The sequence below is a fragment of the Anopheles coluzzii genome, chromosome 2 (assembly GCF_943734685.1).
Source record: "Anopheles coluzzii chromosome 2, AcolN3, whole genome shotgun sequence".
Classification (NCBI taxonomy): domain Eukaryota; kingdom Metazoa; phylum Arthropoda; class Insecta; order Diptera; family Culicidae; genus Anopheles; species Anopheles coluzzii.
Genome location: NC_064670.1, coordinates 115,126,100 through 115,150,384, shown reverse-complemented (window position 1 = coordinate 115,150,384; position 24,285 = coordinate 115,126,100). Strand labels below are relative to the sequence as shown.

At 44.6% G+C, this 24,285-nt stretch overlaps 5 protein-coding genes across 6 annotated transcripts; 4 read left to right on the top strand and 1 right to left on the bottom strand.

Annotated features, from left to right (window-relative positions):
* The first annotated feature begins 104 nt into the window (after positions 1-104).
* LOC120953786 (adrenodoxin-like protein 1, mitochondrial) lies at positions 105-1,165 on the top strand. 2 transcript variants are annotated; one of them, XM_049605402.1, is made up of 4 exons: positions 105-337; positions 427-478; positions 557-921; positions 991-1,165. In XM_049605402.1, exons 1-3 carry the CDS (start codon positions 244-246, stop codon positions 906-908), a joined length of 498 nt encoding a protein of 165 aa, XP_049461359.1. In that variant the 5' UTR covers positions 105-243; the 3' UTR covers positions 909-921; positions 991-1,165. The 2 variants fall into 2 exon arrangements, with proteins under 2 accessions (XP_049461359.1, XP_040229977.2); XM_040374043.2 differs by having other exon boundaries at positions 557-1,165.
* Positions 1,166-1,489: 324 nt separating this feature from the next.
* LOC120953785 (transformer-2 protein homolog alpha-like) lies at positions 1,490-4,472 on the bottom strand. The gene is made up of 4 exons (XM_040374042.2): positions 3,949-4,472; positions 3,496-3,858; positions 2,932-3,233; positions 1,490-2,831 (listed from the first exon to the last, which is right to left on the bottom strand). The coding sequence occupies exons 1-4, from the start codon at positions 3,979-3,981 to the stop codon at positions 2,714-2,716; spliced, it is 816 nt and encodes a 271-aa protein (XP_040229976.2). The 5' UTR covers positions 3,982-4,472; the 3' UTR covers positions 1,490-2,713.
* Positions 4,473-5,499: 1,027 nt separating this feature from the next.
* LOC120952023 (double-strand break repair protein MRE11) lies at positions 5,500-7,816 on the top strand. Its single transcript, XM_040371088.2, has 2 exons — positions 5,500-5,688; positions 5,758-7,816. The coding sequence occupies exons 1-2, from the start codon at positions 5,583-5,585 to the stop codon at positions 7,614-7,616; spliced, it is 1,965 nt and encodes a 654-aa protein (XP_040227022.2). The 5' UTR covers positions 5,500-5,582; the 3' UTR covers positions 7,617-7,816.
* A 2,353-nt stretch (positions 7,817-10,169) lies between these two features.
* Positions 10,170-10,658, top strand: LOC120961406 (peritrophin-1). The gene is made up of 2 exons (XM_040385118.2): positions 10,170-10,285; positions 10,378-10,658. The coding sequence occupies exons 1-2, from the start codon at positions 10,279-10,281 to the stop codon at positions 10,614-10,616; spliced, it is 246 nt and encodes an 81-aa protein (XP_040241052.2). The 5' UTR covers positions 10,170-10,278; the 3' UTR covers positions 10,617-10,658.
* A 3,380-nt stretch (positions 10,659-14,038) lies between these two features.
* Positions 14,039-15,013, top strand: LOC125906494 (peritrophin-1). Its single transcript, XM_049605403.1, has 2 exons — positions 14,039-14,148; positions 14,231-15,013. The coding sequence occupies exons 1-2, from the start codon at positions 14,142-14,144 to the stop codon at positions 14,683-14,685; spliced, it is 462 nt and encodes a 153-aa protein (XP_049461360.1). The 5' UTR covers positions 14,039-14,141; the 3' UTR covers positions 14,686-15,013.
* The last annotated feature ends 9,272 nt before the right edge of the window (positions 15,014-24,285 follow it).

The following is a 24,285-nucleotide window of genomic DNA, read 5'->3' as shown; positions in this document are numbered from 1 at the left end:
ATTATTTTTGCAGAGATAATTCATCAAAAAGCCCTTTTTTGTGGAATGTATCAGTTCGAAAACAGCAGCAAGCGTTTCGAAACTGTCGGCTGTCATTGGTCCACATTGTTGTGACGGGTGGTTTGTTTTGATTTCAGTGCTCCCCCATCGTACACAGAAAACCGGTATCAAATCCATTTCAGTTAATTTGTTGTAAATTTTGCACCAGTGGACCATCTTTCCCTCCCACCAAAGCACACAACGATGCCCATCACAACCTCTTTACTTCATTTAGCGCGTGGCATGTACAATCGGTGCTACAGGTTAATTATACCGCGAAATATACACAGCACCGTGCGTGAGTATTATGAAATCAATGCTCCCCACAACATTGTGCAAGGTCTGTTGGTTGATAGGAGATTAAGCTGTCCTCATTTGTCTTTACAGAGCTACTTCACGGCGAATATGAATGGCAGGATCCAAAGAGTGAAGATGAAGTGTATGTCACTGCCGCCAATCGTGCCGGCATCTACATCTTTTCAACCGTGTCAAATTAATTTCGATCCTTATTTTTCAGTGTAAACATTACGTACATCGATAAGGATGGCAAGGAGACGACGGTTCGGGGAAAGGTGGGCGATAACGTACTGTACCTGGCCCATCGGTTCGGTGTCGAGATGGAGGGCGCCTGCGAGGCCTCGCTTGCCTGCACCACCTGTCACGTGTACGTGCAGGACGAGTATCTCGATCGTCTGGCCGAGCCGGAGGAGAAGGAGGACGATCTGCTCGATATGGCACCGTTTCTACGCGAAAACTCCCGTCTCGGCTGCCAGATAGTGCTGCAGAAGGACCTGGAAGGGATGCGGTTGCAGCTTCCGCAAGCGACACGAAACTTTTACGTAGACGGACACAAACCAAAGCCGCACTAGTTTCCGTTTGTGGGTGGGTTTTCATTTTTGGGCGCTAGTTTTAGTGTGGTTTTCGTTTGATTATAAATATTTTTGTTTGCAGTTAAAGATTAGGACGCTTTCGCTAGTGTGGGATTGTTAATTGAGAACGATTGTTCCACCGCGATACGGAAAGGCAATGCGCGGTTACATTCAGGCATTGCAGTGGTAGAAATGAAGAAAAAGGAAGGAGTTACATTTATTGAACGTGTAATAAAAGAAGCGACGAACAAATGTTACACCCTTGTCTATTAAATTGGCATTTCTTCCCTTGCCCGCACCAATACCGACCAGGATGACCAGAATATCCGGTTCCATCTCGATGTGGGCTGGCTTAGATTTCCGCAAAAAAAAAACGGAATAATTTGCATTTCCGTGGACAGCCGGACACATCTTCTAATGCTGCTGTCCGGCAGGGGAGAGTCGGAATTAGAATTAAATAGAGGGGATCGTTTCTAAACACGTCTAAGATTCTCCGTCTGAAGTGCGGTTTGACAAGTTTTCCCCCTCCCTCCCTTCCAAGGTCATACGCTACCGTGAGACAAAGACCTCGGGCACGCCAGTTGGTTTCTTATTAAAGTCTTTTATTGAAATTAATTTATTCTTTCTAGACATTAGAGTTAGTTTGTCATCTTTCTCTTCCCCCTTGTTACTTTACACTATATATCTCCGTTTTTTCCTGCACAATTGTAACACGGCGCACATCCGCAAACAAAGCATAACGAAACAGTAACAATTTAAAATGCACCGACTATTTTTTTTTAAAGGAAAACAACCTCCCACACGGGCAGGACACGACAACCGCAGTTTGGGTAAGGAATCGATGCGGGACTGATAACTTATTAGATTCTAGCATTGATGTGTGTCTCTTGGTGTGCGTGTGCGTGTGTACGCGTACGTATAAATCATTAATAAAACGGGATGGGGGGGATGTGTGGGGAGGCGCTGGGGAGGAAACATAAAGACAGACACAGGGAAGTATGGTAAAAAAGGAACATTATTTAACAATACCTATTATAACGCGCATACGCATCTGATCGTTGGGCAGAAATCCAGTTCTGCCCCCCGACCTCTCTTCCTCCTATATCGGCCGGTCACTGTGAGATCGAGAATCCTTTGCCTGAACTGTGGAACTGGACTCGCAAAGAAAAACAAAAGTTAAAACCGACCCTCTTCCTTAACACGCTACGCATCGCACCGCACACATACACGCACACGCACACGCACCGTTTTCGCAAAAAAAGGATATAAGCATATGCGGTTCTTCTTCTTCTGGGGCGCACGCTAGACCAACGGCCCCTACAAACCTGTTTCTACAAACACGGAACACGCACGCATAACCAGGCCGGAGGGAGGGAGGACGCTAATCATACACCGTACGGGCGCTATGGACGCGTATTTCGCCGGAACTTCTGCGTGTCTTATTCTAGTTTTGCATGCGTCGCCCTCCCCTTGCTACCCTCCTAGCGTCCCGTTTCATGCGCATCTCCAGACGCAGCATCCCATAATATCATTACGCGGGGTGCAAGATTCCGGTTCTGTCCCTTTTTGGCTAGGCTTTACTCTCTTAACAATCCTCCTTATCCTTATTGTGCGCACCGCGACGTAACAATATGCAAACACAGAGGGACACAACTTGCCCGCACACTGCTCTCATTCGATCTCTCACTCTCTCTCTCTCTTTCCCTCTTTCCTGTCTCCTTATGGTGCGTTTCTTTTGTTTTCTCGTTTCCTTAACCGATTCAACCAGCAGCGATGGGTGCATGGTTGGAGGAAGTCCACCACTGTCAGCGAATGCTGGTTCCGCCGCGATAGTAATCGCTGCTCCTGCCAGACCGGCCCGTCATGGAACGGTTGCGACTGCGGTCGTGACCGGAATAGCTGTCGTAGTAGTAGTAATGCTCCCTGCAAAATTAATGCAAAATTCTGGTTTAGCATGCATTCCCACAAATGGATGAGAACCTTTAAAAAACCAAAAAAAAAAAAGGGAAAGGAAGTCCCGTACCTTGATCTCGCGTCCCGTTCCCATCGCTCGCGTTCCCGCGCTTCCACCTCGCACGCCCTGCAATGGTGGTAGCCGTGCGAGCTGGCCATACCGTGGGAAGAATGGCCGCCGTATCCGGTCTTGGGATGGGACACCTTGCCGTAGTAGACGCCCGGGGTCGGATCGTGCGGTTTGTTGGTGGCGGAAAAGTCCACCCGTATCCGCCGGTCCCCGATCTCGATGCCGTTCGCCTGGTCGTGGGCCACCTTGGCGTCTTCCGCGCTCTCGAAGTACACGAAGCCGAATCCGCGTGAGCGTCCCGTCTAGAAAATGAGATGGCAGTTTAAACATTAAACACAACTGCTCCGTACCATGGGGATCTAGCTATTTCGATGAAACATTGCTGTCCGGAAAGGCCTTTAATGAGAATGCTACTGTTTGGACGCATTTCATCCGTAAACTTTCCAGCATGGGACACTCTACCGCGCGCCTACTTAGGCCGGGAGCAAGGCTTTACATTCCCGGCTAGGTTTGCATGCGGTGGCAGCAATTCGCATCGTAACCAGTAGGCCATGCCATACCAACCTTTGCATCCAGCACCACGGTCGTCTTTCGCAGTGGACCAAACTTGGAAAACGTATCGTACAGTTCCGCCTCGGTGGTGTACACGCTGAGATTGAACACGGCCAGCACGACCTTGCCGGACGAGCCGCCGCTGTGTGACGAACACTCGTGCGCCCCGCCGGATGCCGACGAGGAGGCCGGTGGGTCGTGGTAGTGTGCGGTGGAGTGTGAACTTCGATGGTGCGAGCTTCTGCGGTAACTGGACGAGGAGCCACCGTAATCGGCCGGTGTGCGGCCCGACTCCGATGTGCCTGGATTGTAGCGTTCCGAATCGTCGCGATACTCTCGACGGTAGCTGCGTTCCCGGCTGCGGGACCTCGAGGGCTGCAAAGTGAGGACAGACGGAACAGTATTAGTTTCAGACCACCACAGATACCATCGACTGGCTGGGTGGGCTGCGTTCGCTTTGCTTACCTCGTAGTAATTATAATTTCTCGAGTGGCTCATGCTGCCTGCTCCTGCTGTTGTTTCTGCTACTTCTCCGCGTAACGACAACCCAATGGCAACGAGCGATGTGCGACCGTATGCAGGACTTAAATGCTAACTATATCTCACCAAAATAACAACACTTCACTGCATCTAAAAACTAACGAGCGCGCACAGCAAATGAACACCAACGGTGGCCGTGCAAGCGGACGGGGCTTTTGCGGGGTTTGGATGATTGCTACTCTGCACACACAACTTTCCAACATACGCACTAACACACACGCACACACACTCTTCGCGTCTATTCTCTTCCCGGGTGCCAAACTTCGTTCGGGATGATTAGCGGCATCGCTCACGGGCGCACGGACTGGTGCTGTATCGATAGGGAGAAACTGTCCCGGTCTGGCTGGCGGTCGATTTGCGGATAAACGCGGAACCGGTGTTGTTGCTGCCGATGCCTTTGCAATGCCGGTTGGTTTGATCCCAGCAAGGCACGACCGTAGGGTTTATCTACACGAGCCGTCGCTGCGGTGACAGCTGGTCAATTGCTCAAAAATCGCAGAGTAGCTCAGTGTTAAGGGGGAACTACACGCAGGTCTCCCGAAGATCTGGAGTGTGAGGTTTATCACAAGTGTTATGAATCGTTTTCGTTGTTTTTATAAAATCAAACACATCAATTGTAAAATATGAAACAAATGCCATTTTGATCGAATGTTATAAAATATTTAAAAAAGAGGTGATATTCAGTAAGAATCATATGAAATCATTACACGAGGCTAAAAGCTCAAAGCTCAAAAAGTGGCTGAAACTACGCCTATTTGAAAAATTACACGAAAATTAGGTTGGAAATACACGAACCGAGATCGTTACGGCATCGCAAAATTCAAGCCTTGTTTATAGTTTATGTAGAAAAGTTGGGCTGTCAAATCTTCCGCGCTTCCAATCGCGATTGCTGTTTCGCAGAGATACAAAACTTCGGCATTCTTGAAATTTTCACGGTATTGCGTTTGCATAAACTATGTGAAATAAATAATTTGATTCGCAAATCGATAAAAACAATTTCATCTTGTAACACACAATCGTCACCAGACCTCGGATGATTTCATACACGAACCGCGATTATCTCTCCTGCCTGTCAGCTTTTATAACAAAATTGACAGTACAATTTATACGCGATTTTCACGGTACCACGAAAATCTGCAGTTGTGTATTTCCAACCTTAGTGATATTTTGGTTGGAAATCACGAGATTCGACCTACGTGAAAATTCAAGATACGCGGTATGTTGCGGAAATTATGGAACAGAGCCAAAGGAGAAAAATCTTCTCAGACACGTTGAACTACATATTTTGACGAGCAGTTTATATAATTTCTTTCAGTTATCAACATTTCACTCAACGGTTAAATTTAACTTCTTTCAAATTGTAGCTAAAATTACCTTGAACATATCAACCTTGTTTTTCATTAACCGCAGTCGACGATGAAAAATGTTGTTTGGGAATAGGAGGAGGATAAACCCGCGAAATGGTTTGACAGCTGGAACGAAAGCCACCAAAACCAAAACACGCACTTTCCCGGCTGGTCGGTGTTTCAAAACTAAGCACGCCAAATTTACGCTCGAAAATGTCCGAAAGCACACAATCTACGGACATTAATCCGGACGACACAATAAAAATCTTGGTGGCGAGTGATATACATCTAGGATACAATGAGAAAGATCCTATACGAGGTAAGCATCGGTGGTGACACTGTTCCACGGCTTACAGGAATATCCATGTAACGTAATTGTTCCTTCCAGGGGATGATAGTTTCATCGCCTTTGAGGAAGTGCTGCAGCACGCGCTGGAAAATGACGTGGACGCGATACTGCTCGGTGGCGATCTGTTCCATGTGGCAAACCCGTCCACCAACACGCTGGACCGCTGCTTTCGGCTGCTGAAGACGTACACACTCGGCGACAAACCGATTCGGTTGGAGTTTTTGAGCGATCAGAACGACAACTTTCTGGAATCGCTAAGCCGCACGGTAAACTACGAGGATCCGAACATGAACATCGCGATACCGGTGTTTTCCATCCACGGCAACCATGACGATTCGGGCGGTGCCGGGCGCGTCAGCTCGATGAATCTGCTCAGCACCAACGGGTACGTGAACTACTTTGGCAAATGGACCGACCTGAGCAAGATCGACATTCGCCCGATACTGCTGCGCAAGGGCGAAACGAAGCTGGCACTGTACGGGCTGAGCTACATGAGCGATGCGCGGCTGTGCCGCCTGCTGGACGATGCGAAAGTGTTCATAGAGAAGCCGGATGAGCCCGGCTTTTTCAGCATCATGGTACTGCACCAGAATCGGGCGGAACGGGGGCCGAAAAATTATCTGCCCGAAAGCTCGCTGCCCCAGTTTCTGGACCTGATCATCTGGGGCCACGAGCACGACTGCCGCATCGAGCCGGAGGAGAACGCGGCGAAGAAGTTCTACGTCAGCCAGCCCGGCTCGACCGTGGCGACGTCACTGTCCGAGGGCGAAGCGATACCGAAGTGCTGCGGATTGCTCAGCATTCACAAGGGCCTGTTCCGGATGGATCCGATACCGCTGAAATCGGTACGCCCGTTCGTGTTTGAATCGATCGATCTGGCCACGGTGCAGGAGGAGCTGGCGCTGGACGAGGGGGACGTGCAGCAGCGAGTCCAGGCCTTCGCTACCGAGCGTATCGAGGCGATGATAGAGCGTGCCAAGCAGCAGCAGTCAGGGTACGCCCGGCAACCGAAGCTTCCGCTCATTCGGCTCCGGCTGCTGCTTACCGAAGTGGAGCAACAGTTTAACGCGATCCGGTTCGGGTTTCGCTATCACGGGCGGGTAGCAAACCCGCAGGACATGGTCATTTTTAAGAAGAAGCCCAAAGCGATTGTAAAGGACGAGCTGGGCAAGATGCTGGACAAGGCTGCGCTGCAGGAAGCGTACCGGAACCAGCGCGAACAGCGTGCCCAGCGGGCGGAGGAGATCGTCGATCGGTATTTCCGCGAGGCGGACGTGATGAACCAACTGGAGGTGCTGTACCCTCGCAGCATGACGGAACTCTGCCGCCGGATGGTGGACTACGAGGACGATGAGGCGTGCGAGAAGATTATCAAGTTTTACGAGAACAAAGCGCTCGAGTTTTTGCGCGCACAGGACAATATCAGTGAGGAGGGTATCTGTGAAGCGCTGGCCGGGTTTCCGGCGGCCGATCCGGAGATGCACGAGAAGGTGCTCCACATGCTGGACACACGATCGAAGCCGCAGGACGCGGTCGATCCGTTGAGGCGCTTTCGCGATCTGGACGATGAGGCAGAGAACAACGATGGGACGACGGGCAAGGGTACGATGGATACGACCGCTGCGAAACCCGCCCGTGGTGCACGGGGTGGTGGTGCGCGTGGTGGAAGAGGTTCACGTGGAGGTGCACGTGGCGCTAGCAAGGCAACGGTAGCGGCGGTAACTACAACTACTGGAGCCGGTGCGAGCCGTTCTCGGTCGCAAACGTCGATTAGTTCATTGTTTGCCTCGCAGACGAGTAACAACGGCAGTATTGCCAGTGTGGCCACCAGAACATCGTCCAGAAAACCGGCCGCCACAAAGGCACGCCAGATGGACTTTGATTCGGATGATGAGTGAAGCATCATGACAGCGGCGTTTGGTTGAGGGGTAAGCATTGTTACTCATTCCGTAGAATTACATGTTTGGTTTTAAGCATTAAGTTTAATCATGAAAGCTGTTCCTCCTGTACATTACTTGTTTAATTGTAATATTCTCAGGGAAAAAGAGAAAATAAATCCTGATTGTTTACAGGAGAGAAAAGCTTTAACGCTTTAAATATGTTTATTTTGAATCCACAGCACAGGAACAACCTCTCCCATCCGAATTACTGCGTTACAGATAATAATTTAAAATTCTTTTCCTATATTGCTATCGTATACCTTACCTTTACCTTTACGGTTCTCCTTTATGGTGAATTAAAAATATCCTGCGCTGCCGGGAATGCTTACGAACGTACGAAGATTAAAGTTATGTGTCGATTCTTCGATCGGGACAGGTTTGCGATTCGTTCTTTCACTGCGAATGGTACAGGTTATGTTCTCGGACTGGAATAAAATAGGTAGGATAAGCTTGAGTACCGCAATGGGTTCAGGACCATTCTCAAGTCCGTTATGGGATCGAGATCAGTTCAAGGGACAGCCTGGTGTCAGGATATATTCCAGGAGATGTTTGTCAGAAATAATCCCAAGGCTAGTAGGGGTTGAGGATGATTTTCAGGATCAGTATGATATCGGGATCAGTTCCATGATCATTATAGATTCAGGAGCAATCCTTAGAACAGGATGAGTTCATAAACGTTTTCAGGACCAACATAGGTTGTGAATCAGTTTATAGAATAGGTAAAGGATCAGAATCAGTTCCATATGGGTTCAGGATCATTTCCAAGAGCGGAATGGGTTCAGCAACAGGAAATGGATTCTAGGACCGGTATCGGTAGTGGATCAGTTCCAGAATTGGTGTTAGATCAAAATCAGTTACAGAACCTATACAGATTTACGATCAATTCCAGGCTCTGAATGGGCTTGGTATTAGTTCCAGGATCGGCATATGGTTAGGAACAGTTCTATGGCCTGTATGGGTTCAGGGGCAATTCCAATACCGGGATACGTTCACGAATTCTTCAATTTCTAAGATCGCTGTGCTCGTTATTAATAATCAGTTCCAGAAGCAATATGGGCTTAGGCTTAGTTCCAGTATCAGTATAAGGTCAAAATAAGTTTCAGGTCTTATATGAGTTCAGCATCAATTATCGGTGCCGGTTTGTCTATCAGTTCCTGGATTGATAGTGCGTTATGTTCAGTTCAAGGAATTATATTATTTCCTATAAGATCTAGGATGGGTTGAGGGTCAGTTTAGGTCCGGTATGGGCTCAGGGTATGTTTTAATACTCGTTCAGGATATGCTGCAAAAGGTTTGATAAGGTTTCGTGATCAGTTCCAAAATCTGTATGAGTTTAGTATCAGTTGTACGGCCATTAGAGAGCCAGAATCAGCTACGCCGTGGATTGAAAGAGCACCTGAGAACAACGTTGCACTGTCCTGTAACCTGGTCAAATTAACCTAATTTCTGAGTGAACTGTATTACTATTTGATAGGTCATAAGCTGCAACAAAGCCGAAACAAATAATTTACACCTTGTACACCATTCAATTAAATTCTTTAAAATAAGTAATGATTATACATCCCATTACCACGCCGATAGAAAATGGCCCCACAAGCTTTACACTTCACCAGTTCCTTTCCTCTATTTCCATTTCACTTATGCTACCCTTTGCATATGACGTCAATTTGTTATGGCTAAAATAATCACTCCACAGCCATGATGTCATCACTATGCCCGGGGCTGCATCGATGCCAATCTCCTCTCGACCGTCCCCGATAGGCGGCGGCTGTCGGCCCCGATCAATGAAGTGGTATCATGTCCGATGGCTTGGTCTGAATTTTTGGAGTGGTCTCCTCATCCCCGGTCCCCGGGGTGTGAAGGTGCGGAACACAGGATCTGTCCATGTGAGACTTTATAAACGCCCATAATCATAATCGTAACGATAAATGGCTTGTGTGTGTGTGTGTGTGTGCCGCCCGCGTGTGGGCCTATCGGAAAACGTCTGCTTTTTTCATTGATGGAGTTAAATGCGGTGGGTGGGACAAGGGGGGAGGGAAACGGTGTCTGATGATTATGATTACACTAATATGAATATGAATCGAACTGAAGGAGGATTATGCACCGTTTCACACAACGGTCGACGGTGACACATTCTGGGGCGCATCCTGCTGATGAAGACACTTTAAATAAATGGCCAAATTTGCAGTTCGTAAAATCGAATGAATCGCAGGATTAGTGCGGGGAGAGTGCGTGACGGATAAGCAATCGAAATTGCTGAACAGAACGAGTAACTGGATACTGGAAGACGAAGTACTGACGAGTACCCGGTGTAAGTGTTGATTGAGTTGCAATTTTTAAGGAGAGTTTGTCCCCCAAAACAAGCTTGATGGAGAAAGAAATAACTACCCCAAGCTACTAATAATAGCCTTCAGTAAATATACTGCCCGGCTGATTGGTAATGTACACAGTTACGTCGGAGTATCGTTACCAGGTTTCGTAGTGTGGCCACTTCAGATTAGTCGCTTTATCAGTGGTTGAAGCGCCCTCATAAAAGGGAATCACCGGAACATTGGACAGGTGCAGTACGGAACCGTACGTCTTAGCAGGAGCCAACTCGAGACAGTTAAACACTATCAACATGAAAGGTACAAACGAGAATTAAATCAAACGGGTTTCCAGTGTGTCTACAGATCGTACTTTAATCTTGTTGTTTCCCTTTTGTCTTTTCAAATAATAGTTGTGCTATGCGCAGTGTTGCTTTTGGTGGGTTCAGTGCTAGCTGACGATCGCTGTCCACCGCATGACGATCCGGAGCTTCCACCCGTGCTAATGCCACATCCCACCGATTGTGATAAGTTCCTGATCTGCAGCCATGGCGTCGCCGTTGTTAGCAAGTGTCCGCCCGGGTTGCATTGGAATGACTCCCGGAAGCTGTGTGACTATCCATACGAGGCACAATGTGTACCGTCTTTTTAATGCTTAATGTTAATTAGTAAAATTATTGTAAAACAAACCAAATCCTTTGTAAATGGCTAAGATTGGACGCATTCCGAACATATATACGTGTGCAGTCAATTGTGCTACCGTCATTCCGGGTTTGTTTTAGGTCGTCAAAAGCATTTAATAGGCAGCACATACAGCGCAGGGGTATTGCGGGAGTCATAAGAGCTCCAGGACTCAGGGATAACTAGTAAACACTAAGTCCCATAATCGAGACGCTGATTCCAGTCACTCAGTCAAGCGTGTTGCCGTTCTTTGGATGGACTTTAGTAGCCCAGAGTAGATGCGGATCACCACGCGGTGATAACGTACTCTAGCAAAGAGCTGGTAAGTGCGCAGTACATCGTCTTGATACAAATAGGAACCCGAAGCTTGCGTGTCATGTTGATCACCAGTCCATGTTCCAGCTGTTCCTCCAATGAGAGTATAGCTCCTAGAAAAACGCTTAGATCCTCGGCACAGTACGCTCTTTAGACGTTCCGTCCGTAAACTATACACAGTATTTTTTGGAAATATCATGGTCAGTTCTCATGCTAAATTTAACCGTTTGATGTCACTTCATAGGTGATCTTTATGAACATCAATTCAAACGCTTTTTAAAAGGGTTATTGTCATACTTTGTCTGTCCTATTCTGGGCAAAATATTTGAAATTCACACAAGTCTTTGGAGCCTTTTTATACGAAACAGGAGCAATATTGATAGATTGCCACACTGAGGAACGCAAGAAGGAACACTCTGGAATAAATCTGGATAGATATGGGGCCCGTGTTACGACGTCGGTGGCTTTTACACTTAGTGAGGATAAGCAGCGTGGTTCATCCAATGTAGTTATTGTAATCCAATAATCCAACTGAAAAAAACCCCATTTAACCATCTAAACAGTGCTTGGCAAGTTTTAATTCACTAACCCCTCTTCTATGAAACACTTCAACCACAACTGACACTGATAACAAGACGACGGTGTGCCGATCCGAGACGGCGCCGTGGAGCGGCGTGAAGCTGAGGGAAGCGAACCTTCCTTCTGAATTGTGATTTGTTTCCTGCACTTTTTGCACAGCTGCAGCTTTATATGCCATTTACATCTCGGTGCAAATAAAAGAGCGCCTCAGTTTAGCCTTCCACTAATCCACTAATGCAGCATGCAAGCTTACAACTGGGGCTCGTAAAGGGAACAAACACACATCCCCCGTTCCCGCCCGTCGTCGTCGTTCCAAAGGGCTGGTGATGTTTGTCAGCACAACCCATCCAACCAGCCCGGCCATCATAAAGCTATGATCGTTTCCCGGCATCGCCCCACACCGCTGCACGGAGCAAAGCTACATAAATTTTATCCTCCGTCCAACTGGTGCACCCCCGGATCGGTACGCCGGGGATATGTGGAGAAACAGTTTGTCAACTGTCATCAAGAGCACGTGGTCGACAAGGACCACGCTTCCACAGCGGATCGGAGTTCAAACTTTTCATTTTTGGTCTAGTGTGCTGCGTGTGTGTCGCTCCATGGCACATGCGGTGTTTGTGTGTACAGGTTGGGAATGCATAAAAATGTTGTTAAAATTGGACTCGTTCGTGGTGCTGTCTGTGGGAAGCTTGTTTGCCGCTGTCACTCGGCACTCGGGTGACGATTACTGAGCTCTGTATGTTTGAGTTTATTTACTCGATTTGGTTTAAGCGAGAGTAGCATCGTTTCTGCTTCTGGCAAATCCTTAACCATCCCAAGAGCGTGAGTTGGAAAAATTGGGAAATGGAGGTAAATTTTAAGCACATTCCTTATAGTGACGGGGAAATGTAATCCGGAAGTGCCCTTTTTCGGTGTTCATTTGGACATTGGACTTAATTGGCGGGAATTCCTGTTTCGAGGACGACAGTTAAAAATGCATAAAAGCTCTGAAGTTGTAAGCCTGTGGATGTAGAATAATTCAATTTGTGAGAGAATTCATAATCTATTGCACCATTCAGGCTTGTCCTGAGTTTGTTTATTTACGATGGAGTTAATCCTAATGGCGCTTAATATGATTTCAAGTATCTAAAACCTTGAGTCATCGTTTATATTAATCATTGACATTCGTACGAAGTGATTTAAAGTGCAAGTGGGGCACGCTTAAAAGGCTCGTGGTGTTCAATTCTTGGTATTCAAGAGCTCTTCAACACACTCCGCGGCATGTTGGCGATATTTTGTTTTCAATATCTCTTAACACAGAGGCTCTAAAATGTGTATCGTGTTTCATGTTAGTTACGGGGCTGGTTTTTGGATGAGAAAATCTATGCAAACATTAGGGTAGTGTCACGTGTCGTATAGCTTATTATCGCACGATTTTAGATAGATTTAAGTCGTCTATAAATACAACGTTCGGCTGAATTGGTGTGATCGTAGATGGCTGTGGATCATAAAACACTTCCCAATCAAACCATCAGTGGCTACTTGGGATCGTTTCTCATCTCAAGCGCGTATCATTCGCCTGATAGGGGAGGAAAATAAAACAGAACAAATCACCATGCTGACGCTTACTGGCAAGATGGATGAATAGTTTTTGGCGCCATTTAAAGCGCATCAAACAGAGAGAAAAAGAGACAAAGATGGGTGGACAGAACTAAAAAAATAAATCTTTTTCATTGTGGTGGAAGAATTCATCCCGGTTGCCACCAACACAGCGTCGATGATGGTCGAATGGCGTCGGTCGTTTTTTTTGGTCGATTTTATTATCACCAAAGCCGCATGACGTCCAAACATGACCGGAATTAACGAATCACCAAATCGAACGTGCAAAGGAGACGACTCCTCCCACTCCACCCCTTCCTCCGAGAAAAGCCCTGACCCGAAGCGAAGAAGCTGTCGGTGCATTTGCACCACGTTTTGCATACTGTCAGTTACAGTTCATGATTATTGCACCCTTCGCGGTTCTTCGTTCGATGCGGGAGTGTTTTTTTTTTGTGTCGTCACATTTATCCCACCATCGATGGCCACCCGGACCCGGGTAATGTGACCATAAAATCCCGTCACAGCGGTGGATGGAGTCGGCGGTGATATAAAATCGAACCGCCCGGTTGTCGGTTCTGATCGTTGGACCGAGAATGCGTCACGTGCGTTGGGGTTTGTGTGATATTATGCACTTTGGGTTTCATTAGTGTGGACGCGGGAACATTTGATTTTTTTATTTTTGATGTAATATTTAATTGCATTAATCCAGAGCTTTGTGAGAACGTCACACTTTCTCACGAGCGGTCAGGGCGTGCAACTTAGTAGACTTCAAGTGTCAACAAGGCTTTGCTTATCCACAAGCATGAATGAACGTCGGATTGCTAAAGTACACAGTTCTGAGAGGTTCGTCATTCGATTGAAATGTGTCCAGCACCACTCATCCACTTCAGATTATCCATTGTTATCATCGCACCGAAGCATCGCAATAAAAGGGACAGGCTGCACTGGCCAGTGAGTGCAGTACAGAGTGAAACGCCTTAGCCAGTACAATCTAACTACTGAAAGTACGAAAGTACAAAATAAAATGAAAGGTAATAGAAGGTAAAACAAAACAGTTAAAATAAGGCCGAGCTGTAACGAAACTTCCTTTCTTGTGCTATCCCAACCATCTAGTTTCTGCCAGTTTGGTACTACTGTTGGCAGCTGCCGTGCTTGCCGACGATCGCTGCCCACCGCAGGACGATCCGGAGCAACCGCCCGTCCTGCTAGCGCATCCCACCGATTGTGACAAGTTCCTGATCTGCAACCACGGAACGCCCGTCGTCAGCAAGTGTCCACCCGGGTTGCTGTGGAATGACTCCCAGAAGCAGTGCGACTACCCTTCGCAGGCACAGTGCGCACCGGGTGTGACGCCCAACACTGAACCCGCTCCCAAACCGTCACCCAACTGTCCACCCGAATACGATCCCGACCATATGGTGTACATTCCGCACGAAACTGACTGTGGGAAGTATTACATCTGCGATCCGTACGGTGTTGAGCTGGAGCAGACGTGCCCTTCCGGGTTGCACTGGAATCCGGTGGTCAACTATTGCGATTTCCCAGAGTTGGCGCAGTGTGAAGAGTGAAGTATCGCTCAAAGTGCTCGAGCTGTTCGCCAATCGACATCGCCAAGCTGTGCTTGAAGTGTGCCACTGTGGCTAAGTAGTTGTAAGAAAAATCCCCTTCTCAACAACCGCAACAAGGAATGGGGGTTTCTTCTCGTGTCGATATCAGGTACTTGAGACGGAGTCGAAGACATGATCGGTCACGCTGGCATGCTTCAGGGTGGAAAGATTAGTCAAAGCAAGTGTAATAAAAGTAGGTACATAATGATGTCAGAATAGATTGCATCGCTGTTCTGTGATAATCACTACTAAAAATAATTAAAATAGTGCGCCTAAAGTTATACTTTCATTGAGGTATGTCCTATGTCATTTAATCAAAGGTATGAATTGAAGGGAAAATCTAATTTTACTGTATGATATACATGATTTAAATGTCGTAAAAATTGATTGACGGTGATGCAATTAAGATAAAAGAAAAATAAAAAAGGATAGTGTTATATCATTTACAGTTTGTTCTATGGATCATGGCGCCTAAATGTATGCAATGCGTTCGAGTACTTATGTTATACTGTGTACAGTTTTATAGTTTTGTTTAAAAGATGTAAGGAATATACTATTTTTTGACTATTAACAAGTTGTGTTATGCTAGAATCAACAAAAAAAAAAAAAAAAACAATAGAAAGCAACAAACGGGTGTAAACAATCAAGCAAATAACAATGCTCATGCTATGTCCACCATCAATACCACATTCCACTGAGGGGACAACAAAAAAACAAGTGATTCGATTTCGCATCCAACCTTCACACTACCTTTACAGACTCCATCGTACTGTGTTTACTCGGGCCCACCACCAACTGACACACATTACACACGTAGTATGGGTTTAAAGGAAAAATAAGCCAAAAAATAACCGACCGAACTCTACCATTTCCGGTCGACCGTGATGGGTGACGAACGGTCGGCCCCAAAATAAAATCGAACGGACGTGATAAAGATGGCAAAATGGTTCACAAGGGTGGTGGTGGTGGACAAACCATTGGTGGACAAACAGTACCCTCACGATGCCCGATGCTACGTGCCAGCATTACGCAGTGGAAAATTCGGTGCGTGGAGCTTTTTTTTTCTCGAGAATTGTATTTATGGTTAGCTGGTAAAAGCATCCAAAAACTGCGCGACTGACCGGAGGGTGCATTTGTGAGCCTTTGTTAAAACCACAAATACGCATTCACTTTCTGTTTTAACCCATTACACTACCCGGGTATGTGTGTGTGTTTGCGTAATTTATTGAAATTATTAAATTTATGTTGATGAATTTGACAACCATTATGTTTATTAATTTATTGTTGCACCCTTCCTGCGCTACCCGACTGCCGAAGTACGGTTCGCTGCTGCCGACGGGTGCATTCGCGTGCAGTGTGCAGCAAAATGCACCCGCGCACTTCCGGATGCTTCTTTATTTTTGGGGTTGTTTCCTATTTATATTTCGTTGTTTTCTTTTTGTTTTGCACCGCTCGAAACCGAGGGGGTTGACAGTGTTCTATTTATTCCCCGGCCATTCGGATGGATTGCTGTGGACCCTGTAACGCGCTGACGTATGCAAACTTGTACGACCCAAACAAGTAAAAACACCCAAAAAACCGCCCCGTTTGTGCAGTAAGGATGCCGTTGTTAATATTTTGGTTTTAATTTTCTCGCCTTTTTTTGTTGGCACACACTCAGGTTCAGGCAGTTTTGCTTGATTATTTTTATACCGTTTGCCGCTGGCAGCGATCAATGGACGCTTGAAAATATTATCCTGGAAAAATGTTTACCAGCTGCTTCTGGGTTGGGCGCGGCCACCACACACGGTGGCGTAACACGGTGGTCAATATTTTTGGCAATATTTCTACAAGCTGTTTTTTTGTATGCTGTATAAAGTGCTGGGTGGATAGAAACCGGGTAACATGGGAAAGGCCACGGTGTCCTTTGTCCTTTTTTTTCGTCTCCTGTTTTGTTGTGACGTCCCGACGTCAGGAGAGGTGTTGCCAACAGCATGGTGGGATGGGGGGGGGGGGGGGGTGGGGGGGGGGATTAATTATTCCTGACATGTGCGATTACCGCCGGGCTTAAAAAGGTATTGTGAAAAGTCAGGCCCGTGTTTTTTTGGACTGCTCTCTGCTGTGTCTTTATTTCCCTCCGTTGTACTTGTCACTGTGGAGGGAGTGTATGTTTTTTTTTTTTTTTCTGGTTGCATAGTGCAAAAATGAAGCGTTTTGTGGCAAGCGAGTGTTAATTTAAGATGAGTGATTTCATTAAAAATCGAAGCGACTTGAGAGGGGGTGTTTAATCACGAAGACAGGATAAAGCTTTAAAATGCTTCCACTTACCTCACGGTGGTACGAGTTTCGGACAGTTTCGGCGAAAAGAAAAGGAAAGAACACAAACAACAATTTCAGTGTTTTGAATTTTAAAAATATGTTTTTATTGCTTCATGAGGCTATTAATCACTAGACTTCCGGTCCTTCCTTCCTTGCCCTACATATGTATATATATTCATATATATGCATGTATAATATTAACTAATGAGTATATAAGAGTAAATATATATGTATAATTTAATATCGTTAAATGGCGCGTTCTACATGTGTGTGTGTGTGTTTGTGTGTTTGTGGATGTTGCCGGTATGTCGGTTTATAATCAATTGAATCACTACGGAATCGGCTTGGAATGTTTAAAACACAAAACACGTAACGGATAAAAAATGAAACTATGCTATCAGATTTGTTCTAGTCTTGTTTTCCAACGCCTACCACACAATGAAGGAAAGTGCATCCTTAACGATCAGCCTTCGATCGGTTGCACCAGAATCTACTAATTATTGAAAGCGAATAAATTACGGCTCAAGTGACTTTTCACCTCCCTCTAGGGGTAGAAAAAACAACACAAGAACACAAACACTATGCAAGTCTAATAAAAGAAGACAAAATTTTCCAATCATTCTTCCGATTGGAGTTTCCTCCGAACTCATGCACTCAATATAGTGGCGTCGTTTCTCGTCTTGAATTCGCTTCCATTCGTGTGGAAAATGTCAACGCCTACGTTTATCTGCCTACTACTTCCTATAAGAAAATGGGACAATAAAGCTATACCGTGTTTGCGAGACATTGTAGCATTCTCTTTCTCGTTCATTTGCGTTGTGTGTTTGGTATTTTCGTGTCGTTTAGCTTTTATTGCGCATAAGCTTGGTTCAGCGTTGGTATGATGGATGCTGAGTTTTCGTCTTTCGTTTCCCCATTTTATACCTTTATCGTTTTTTGTTTTGCTCGAAATGATTTAATTGTTCACTCGTAAGGTTAGGTGTTACCTGTTGCCTTATTATTTTCCTTTCCTTTTGTTGTTTTTCTACAATAACTAGGCTGACTTTGTTTCTTTTCATGTGTTTCTTACTATTTAGAAGCTTTTAATAAAAGCAATTCTACTACGGCGGCGTGTTGTTATTTTATTTGTGTGTTTGTGTGTTTTTGTCTGTGTGTTTGCTATTTTTTATATATAATTGCTGCAGAATAAACGCTAATTGTAGCCGCCCTGACAAGCTACTTTTGTCTTTCATTTACTTTTACACACAACATAGGCTTTGCTGCTTCATCGATTGCTTTCTCTGGTTTCTTTCTGCGCTACGACTTCTTAATGCTACTACTTGTGTTTTTTGTGTGTGTTTACTTGCATATATACTTTTTTCTGTTTTGTTATTGCTTTTTTTCTATAGTTTTGCATTTTTGCTAAAATTTCAATAAAACCACTCGCAATCCTCATTGTTTTTTTTTCGCTCGGTATAAATGTAAATATTATGAAAAATTATCAAAAAACTTTCTATGTTTTCACTTTTAATACTTTGAAATTTGTTCTGCACCGTACGGCTGCTGTACGGCTTAAACACGGCCTACCTTGTCTACTTATCTACTTCCTATCGCGGTTTTGCTTGCCTTTTTACCTCTTATATGTTCATTTGTCCATGTGTGTGTGTGTCTGCGGGTTTTTACATTGTTTTGTTGTTTTTTTTCTTATTCTTTCTTGTTGCTTCACAAATTTGCTTCACCAACTCATAGCTACCGTAAGCGTTATTTTACTTTCAATCGGTAGTAGTGCATTTCTTCTTTTTTTGTTCTAATGACCAATAGTTGTAGCTATGCTCTGCGGTCGGCTGTCTTTTTGTGTAAATATATAAATCAGTGCAGTGTGACGTTTCCCTCCCCAAATCGTTTCGTTTGCAGCAGCCGGACGAGAAAAGGAGAAGTTAGAGCGGTAAGACGCACTAAAAACTTGACTAGTAGAAGAGATGGGCAAGGAAAGATCTTTTAAAGATCTTACGAGTACTGCTGTACGCTACGCCATGCACAAATGCCCTCAAGCTGTGGCCAAGTAGGAAGAAGGAAGGAGGCTAATGTTAGATTAAATTGTTGGAATTTATTGCTGTGCCCTACGCATGGCTACTAAAGTATTGGCTTGCTTTCATATTGGGTTAAACGCGTGTATTCTACCTTTGCGTTTGCGAAAATGTTACTCTACCAGTTTTGTTTGCTTAGCCGTTATGCCCTTATTGGTTATATCAAATTGGTCTTTGTTTTGTAATATTGTTTGATTTTTTGCAGGTTCATCTAAAATTGAATCCCTCCCATCAGGACTACCCGCTACCCACTATGCTGACCTTTTGTTTCAAATTTTAATAATTTGATAATTGCGCTTTACAGTTCCTCTCGATTTTCAAAGCTTTCCCTTTTTCATGCGCTCATTGTATTGCTTCTTCTGTGTTGTATGAGTGTGTTCTTGTATACCATCGTTTACAAATCCGGTTTTGGAAGTAGATGTGTTTCTGCTTGTAACGAGTGTTTGGGTTGTTTCCTTCGCCCTACAGGACCTCTAACCATCTGAACTGGGTACAGCTTAATAAGAGATATAAATTGTGTTGCTCGCATGGTACTGCTAGCATGGACGATGTGTGTGTATTTGAGTATTTTTCATCGCTGTCTGTCACACTTCTCAACCTTCTTAAACACCCTATCCTATTACGCAGAAACGCACTACACTGCATGCACTATTAGTTAATAAACTCTAAAGCTAAGGACAAACGTTTGCATACATGCTGAAGTATTTACGGTGCTGTTGCTACTATTTGCATTTAATTCACTCCCTAATTCCTCATCATTCACATCGTTCAGTATTGCTTTTTTGTTCAATGTGTATTGCTCATTGTTTGCAGGTTTTTTTTTCGTCACACTTCTAACAAAGCGTTGTTAGAGTATTTGCTTAAGTTAAGAGTTTATAAAGTGCTTACGTATCTGCCTAGGAGGGCTAGTGAGAAAAAACTGACTAGAAATTAAACGTAAACGATGGAACAAAACACTACAAGCGGTTAGTATCAGTCTACACGCTAGCTGATTGCAGTTACAGTGCTGATATTGGAGAAGTCATACTTTGCTAGTGGTTTGGAAGAAATGTGGCATATTGTAACCAGTAGTTTATCAGTTTCTTGCTGCTGTATCAGTACGGTTTTAGTGTATTAGTGTAGCAAGAATAGCGATTAAATAATTCTCATTGTGGGTAAAGAATGTATTTGCTGTGTTCTTAGAGCTGGTTGTTTTATTGAGGTACTACCATCTACCGACTAAATCTAAATCCTGTGTTGGGAACAATATCGAACTGGCACGAAAGTGTCAGTGCTCATGACAATAGTTTGAGATTTAAATGGGATAGTAAGAGAGTATGAAAAACTAATGTTCGCTTATAGCTGCGCCTCAGATAATATGAGCCTTAGAGGCCTAATTTTTGATTAATTTGAGTTGGTTTGTCTGCAAGCCCTTCCGTAATTGCTTGTGTGTGAATGTTCTACTCAAATAATGTAGTATGTTAGATTGATATAACTGTATATTATGAACATTATTTCATAGCTTTTTATATAATTCTCTACTTATGGGAAATAGAAATGAATTGAATAAATTTCTGGAGAAAAAACAGTACTTCGGAAAATTGCCCAAGTGCTTAAAAATAGCACAGTATATTCGCTTTCAATGTCTGCTCATCGTTGCTTAATCAAACTTTTCTCATAATATCTTAAAGAGGAAGCGTGTCATGTTTTGCAAACCGTTATCATGATTGACGAATCTGAGCTGGCTGCGGCGCCGCACGTGAAGGAAGTTTGTAATGATGTATTTATCTTTTCCGCAAGCGCCTGCATGTATGCAATGCAAGAATTCGTGAACCGATGGTGGCGGATGGTACGGTAGGTAGCAATAGTTGGCTCCCGATGCCTAAACTGATGGACTGCATGTAATTTCTCGTTACATAATGAATCACCCTCGCTTTTGAAGATCCTTGAAACGGGATTGGCCGAAAAAGTTCGCTAAGTAGAACGCGCGACCCAACGGCAGGTGAGCGGAGCGCAGAGAGGAGAAGGCATTTGCAATTAATGAGAAGGACGGGTGGTGATTGGGTGCAAGTTGCCAGATTTTCGGCACTACTCGTTCATGCATCATCCGGCTGCGTGGAGCGTGATGCACCGAGGCCACGCTTGGAATGGGAAAATTCTAATTTGCACTCCAAAACTTCAAACTGCTGTCGAAAAGTTGTACCATAGGAAGCAAGTGCCCCAGTGGTGCTGCTGTTATTGTTTGACTTGGTACTTTAACTTTGCATGTTTCTTGTCGGTTCGGTGTTGGGAGAGGTGGTTGTTGTTTTTTTTTAAAGGAGAGCCTCTTTACTAGATAGTACTTGGTGTGATTGTTTCTTCCCTCTATCTCTCTTTCCGTGGTGTGAATCTGTACTGTTGATATTCGGTTTCGACATGACAAGCTGTTCGGGCACTTCATCAAATGTGAGATCGGGTGCAGTGGCAAAAACGTATTCGTTGGAAGTTTGCTGCGGGTGGCAAAATCAGCAATTGCAACAGTCATGCACTCAGTGCAGCCGGTGTGAAGTGCTTCGTCAGCGAAGCAAAATCAAAGATGGTCGACAAGTTGTGCTACATCACCGTTTGCGCATCTCGTACGCTATCCTAGATAAATGTAAACTCTACGTAAAACGTAAATTTAAACAGAGGAATAAAAAGTAGTACTTATTTAGCTTACACATACAAACGTTCATGCAGCAGAACCAGTTTTTTTTAGCTAAAATAAAACTAACACAAAGATAAAAATCTCTCCAAACTCACTGGTTCTTATCTATTCAAAAGAGAAAGCAGGAACGAAGGAAAGAAAATCTTTTGCTTCGCTTGGCTGTTTTGGGTAAACTTTGCTGCACGGCTTAACGATGCCAACAATCTGCTTGCCGCACACTATCGTTCGAGCGTGGCGTGTGAAAGTCGCGCGTACCGACCGTACCAGGTTCACTTGCATTTGCTTCTATTCTTGTACGCATCAACTCTCCGAAGAATATCATTCTACTCTTGCTACAGCGTTCTGGGTATCTGGGTTAGCGTTGTATAATTTTCTTCATTTCGTTGTTTTAAAATTTAACTTATTTCGTTTGTTTTTGCTGCGTGAAAGATTTATGTCCACTCCTACACCTCTGCTAGTCAGCAGGTAAGCCGTGTGTATTGACGATTCGTAGAGTACTAATAGAATGGGGCTAGATAATTGAGATTTGAGCAGGAAGAATTCGATGCTTCAGCTATCTTGCTATGGTTAATAATTGACCGAAGAGATTCGGTAGAATACTTTCGAGTAGTAGTGGTAGTAGTGGTAGTAGTAGTAGTAGTAATAGTAGAAGAAGATTAAGGTTAAGAATTGAAAAACATGAACGTATTGTCCGTTGTGATATGTGTTGCGTGTGTGGATGAGATGGCATTGTTGTTCTCCTCCCGTCTGCATAACCTTACCTAAGAGCTTCTTCATCACCCTTCCTCTAATCGCACTATTTACTAATCGAAGCGTAATGCGCTAATTGATCCGGTACAATAATAGGCTCTGGTGTCGATTTCTTGCTTCTCTGTGAGTGCTGCTACTAAAGTTTTGAATCAGTTTTGTTTAACGTTTATTACTTTTGATTCATTTCCTTGACAGGTTTTCATTGCAAACCGAACCGGTATCAAACGAATTAAATTGCTTTGACTCTCTGCAGTATGCAATTTGCTACTAAGTATATCGTACAACTGGCGTTACAGTTAAAGCAGAACAATGCCGCGAGAGGGCGCTTTCAGTAAAAAAATTAAAGAAACGTTTTGAGTTTTAAAAACATAAAAAAAAACATTGTAATTGTACTGATTAACTCATTGTAACAAAAACAATCTCTTATTACTAAGAGGGTGTACTATTATCGTAAGTCGTTGCAGTTTGAAATCTTTGCACTCTGCGAATTAAAACCTTTCTCTCCCTCGTCAAGTGGGGTTTAACCTTACTTAATATGGTTCGTAAAGAGGTTTTCCCTCCCATTCGTAGCGGAAGCCCAACCGCCGGACATTAAGGCCGGGCTACATTGATCGTACTCGCAAGCGTAATTTTGATTTTCACTAGCGCATCTGGCGGCGACTGGTGGAAGCTATTTTTGGTCATCCAGGGAATGGTCATGCCGGATCTCAAAATTAAGTAGTTTTTCCATCGTTTTCCATTGCAAAAATGGATGCAATGTGTGCAAAACATGTGTATCTACGTTTTACAAAACTTTTCTCCTCCGTTTTTAGTAAAAAACATGGAAAAATAACGTATTTTCTGAAGCGGCTCCAAATTGTTTGGCAAAATGCTTCGGTCAGCCGCCGCCAGGTGCGCTAGTGAAAATCAAAATTACGCTTGCGAGTACGATCAATGTAGCCCGGCCTTTAAATATTCATTCCCGCTCTCATTACTTGGAAATAATTGCACAAACATTCCCACCGCCTGAACAACACGGTATGGAAGGTCAAAATACGTGTGCGAAAATTCGTAACATTCAGACGTCTCAAATGACGTCCAATATTGGGTACGCCAGATGAGTGGAACTGTGGCCGCGATTCTTCGTGGAAAAAGCATAAACCTTGTGCTGCCGAAAAGTTCTGCTCTAGGAACCGGGAGCACCTTTTACCCCGAAGTAATGGCGCAATGGTGCAGAATGTAATAAAATTTGATTCAAAATTTATTTCCCCCATTTCACGCTGCACGGCCGTACGGTTGTTCTGGGGTAGGACCGTTTTGGTTGGTGACTGGTGCGACCCGGTGGCTGGTGCGACCCGGTGGCTAAGGTATTCCCGGGAATGTATACTGGTAAGGCCCGTGTTGCTTCTGTTTCAGTTATAAAGTCGCATGAAAACATTTGGTTTGAAAGCAAGCTTAAGCAAGTATCGGGGAAACAACAGCGGAATCTTATATAAAGAACATCTACGGGAATAATGCTACAGTTTAGCGGGGCGAAAAGAATTCATCTCCCGGGGAGTGACATATTTTACGGGCTTAAACTGCCTCACGCTCTCCCCGTCCTCAGCCAAAAATGCGCCGCGAAAGAAACATTTAACTGTCGTAATTATCACATGGCAGGCAGGTCGTAACCTCTTGCCTCCACGCTGCTAATTGAATTTAAAACAATAATAATTTTGGTTTTCTCATTAATTTAACCCAAGCCGCTACTCGAGCAACGCGTCAGCTTTGTGTGCTGTGAGAGTGTGCTGATTAGATCACTGG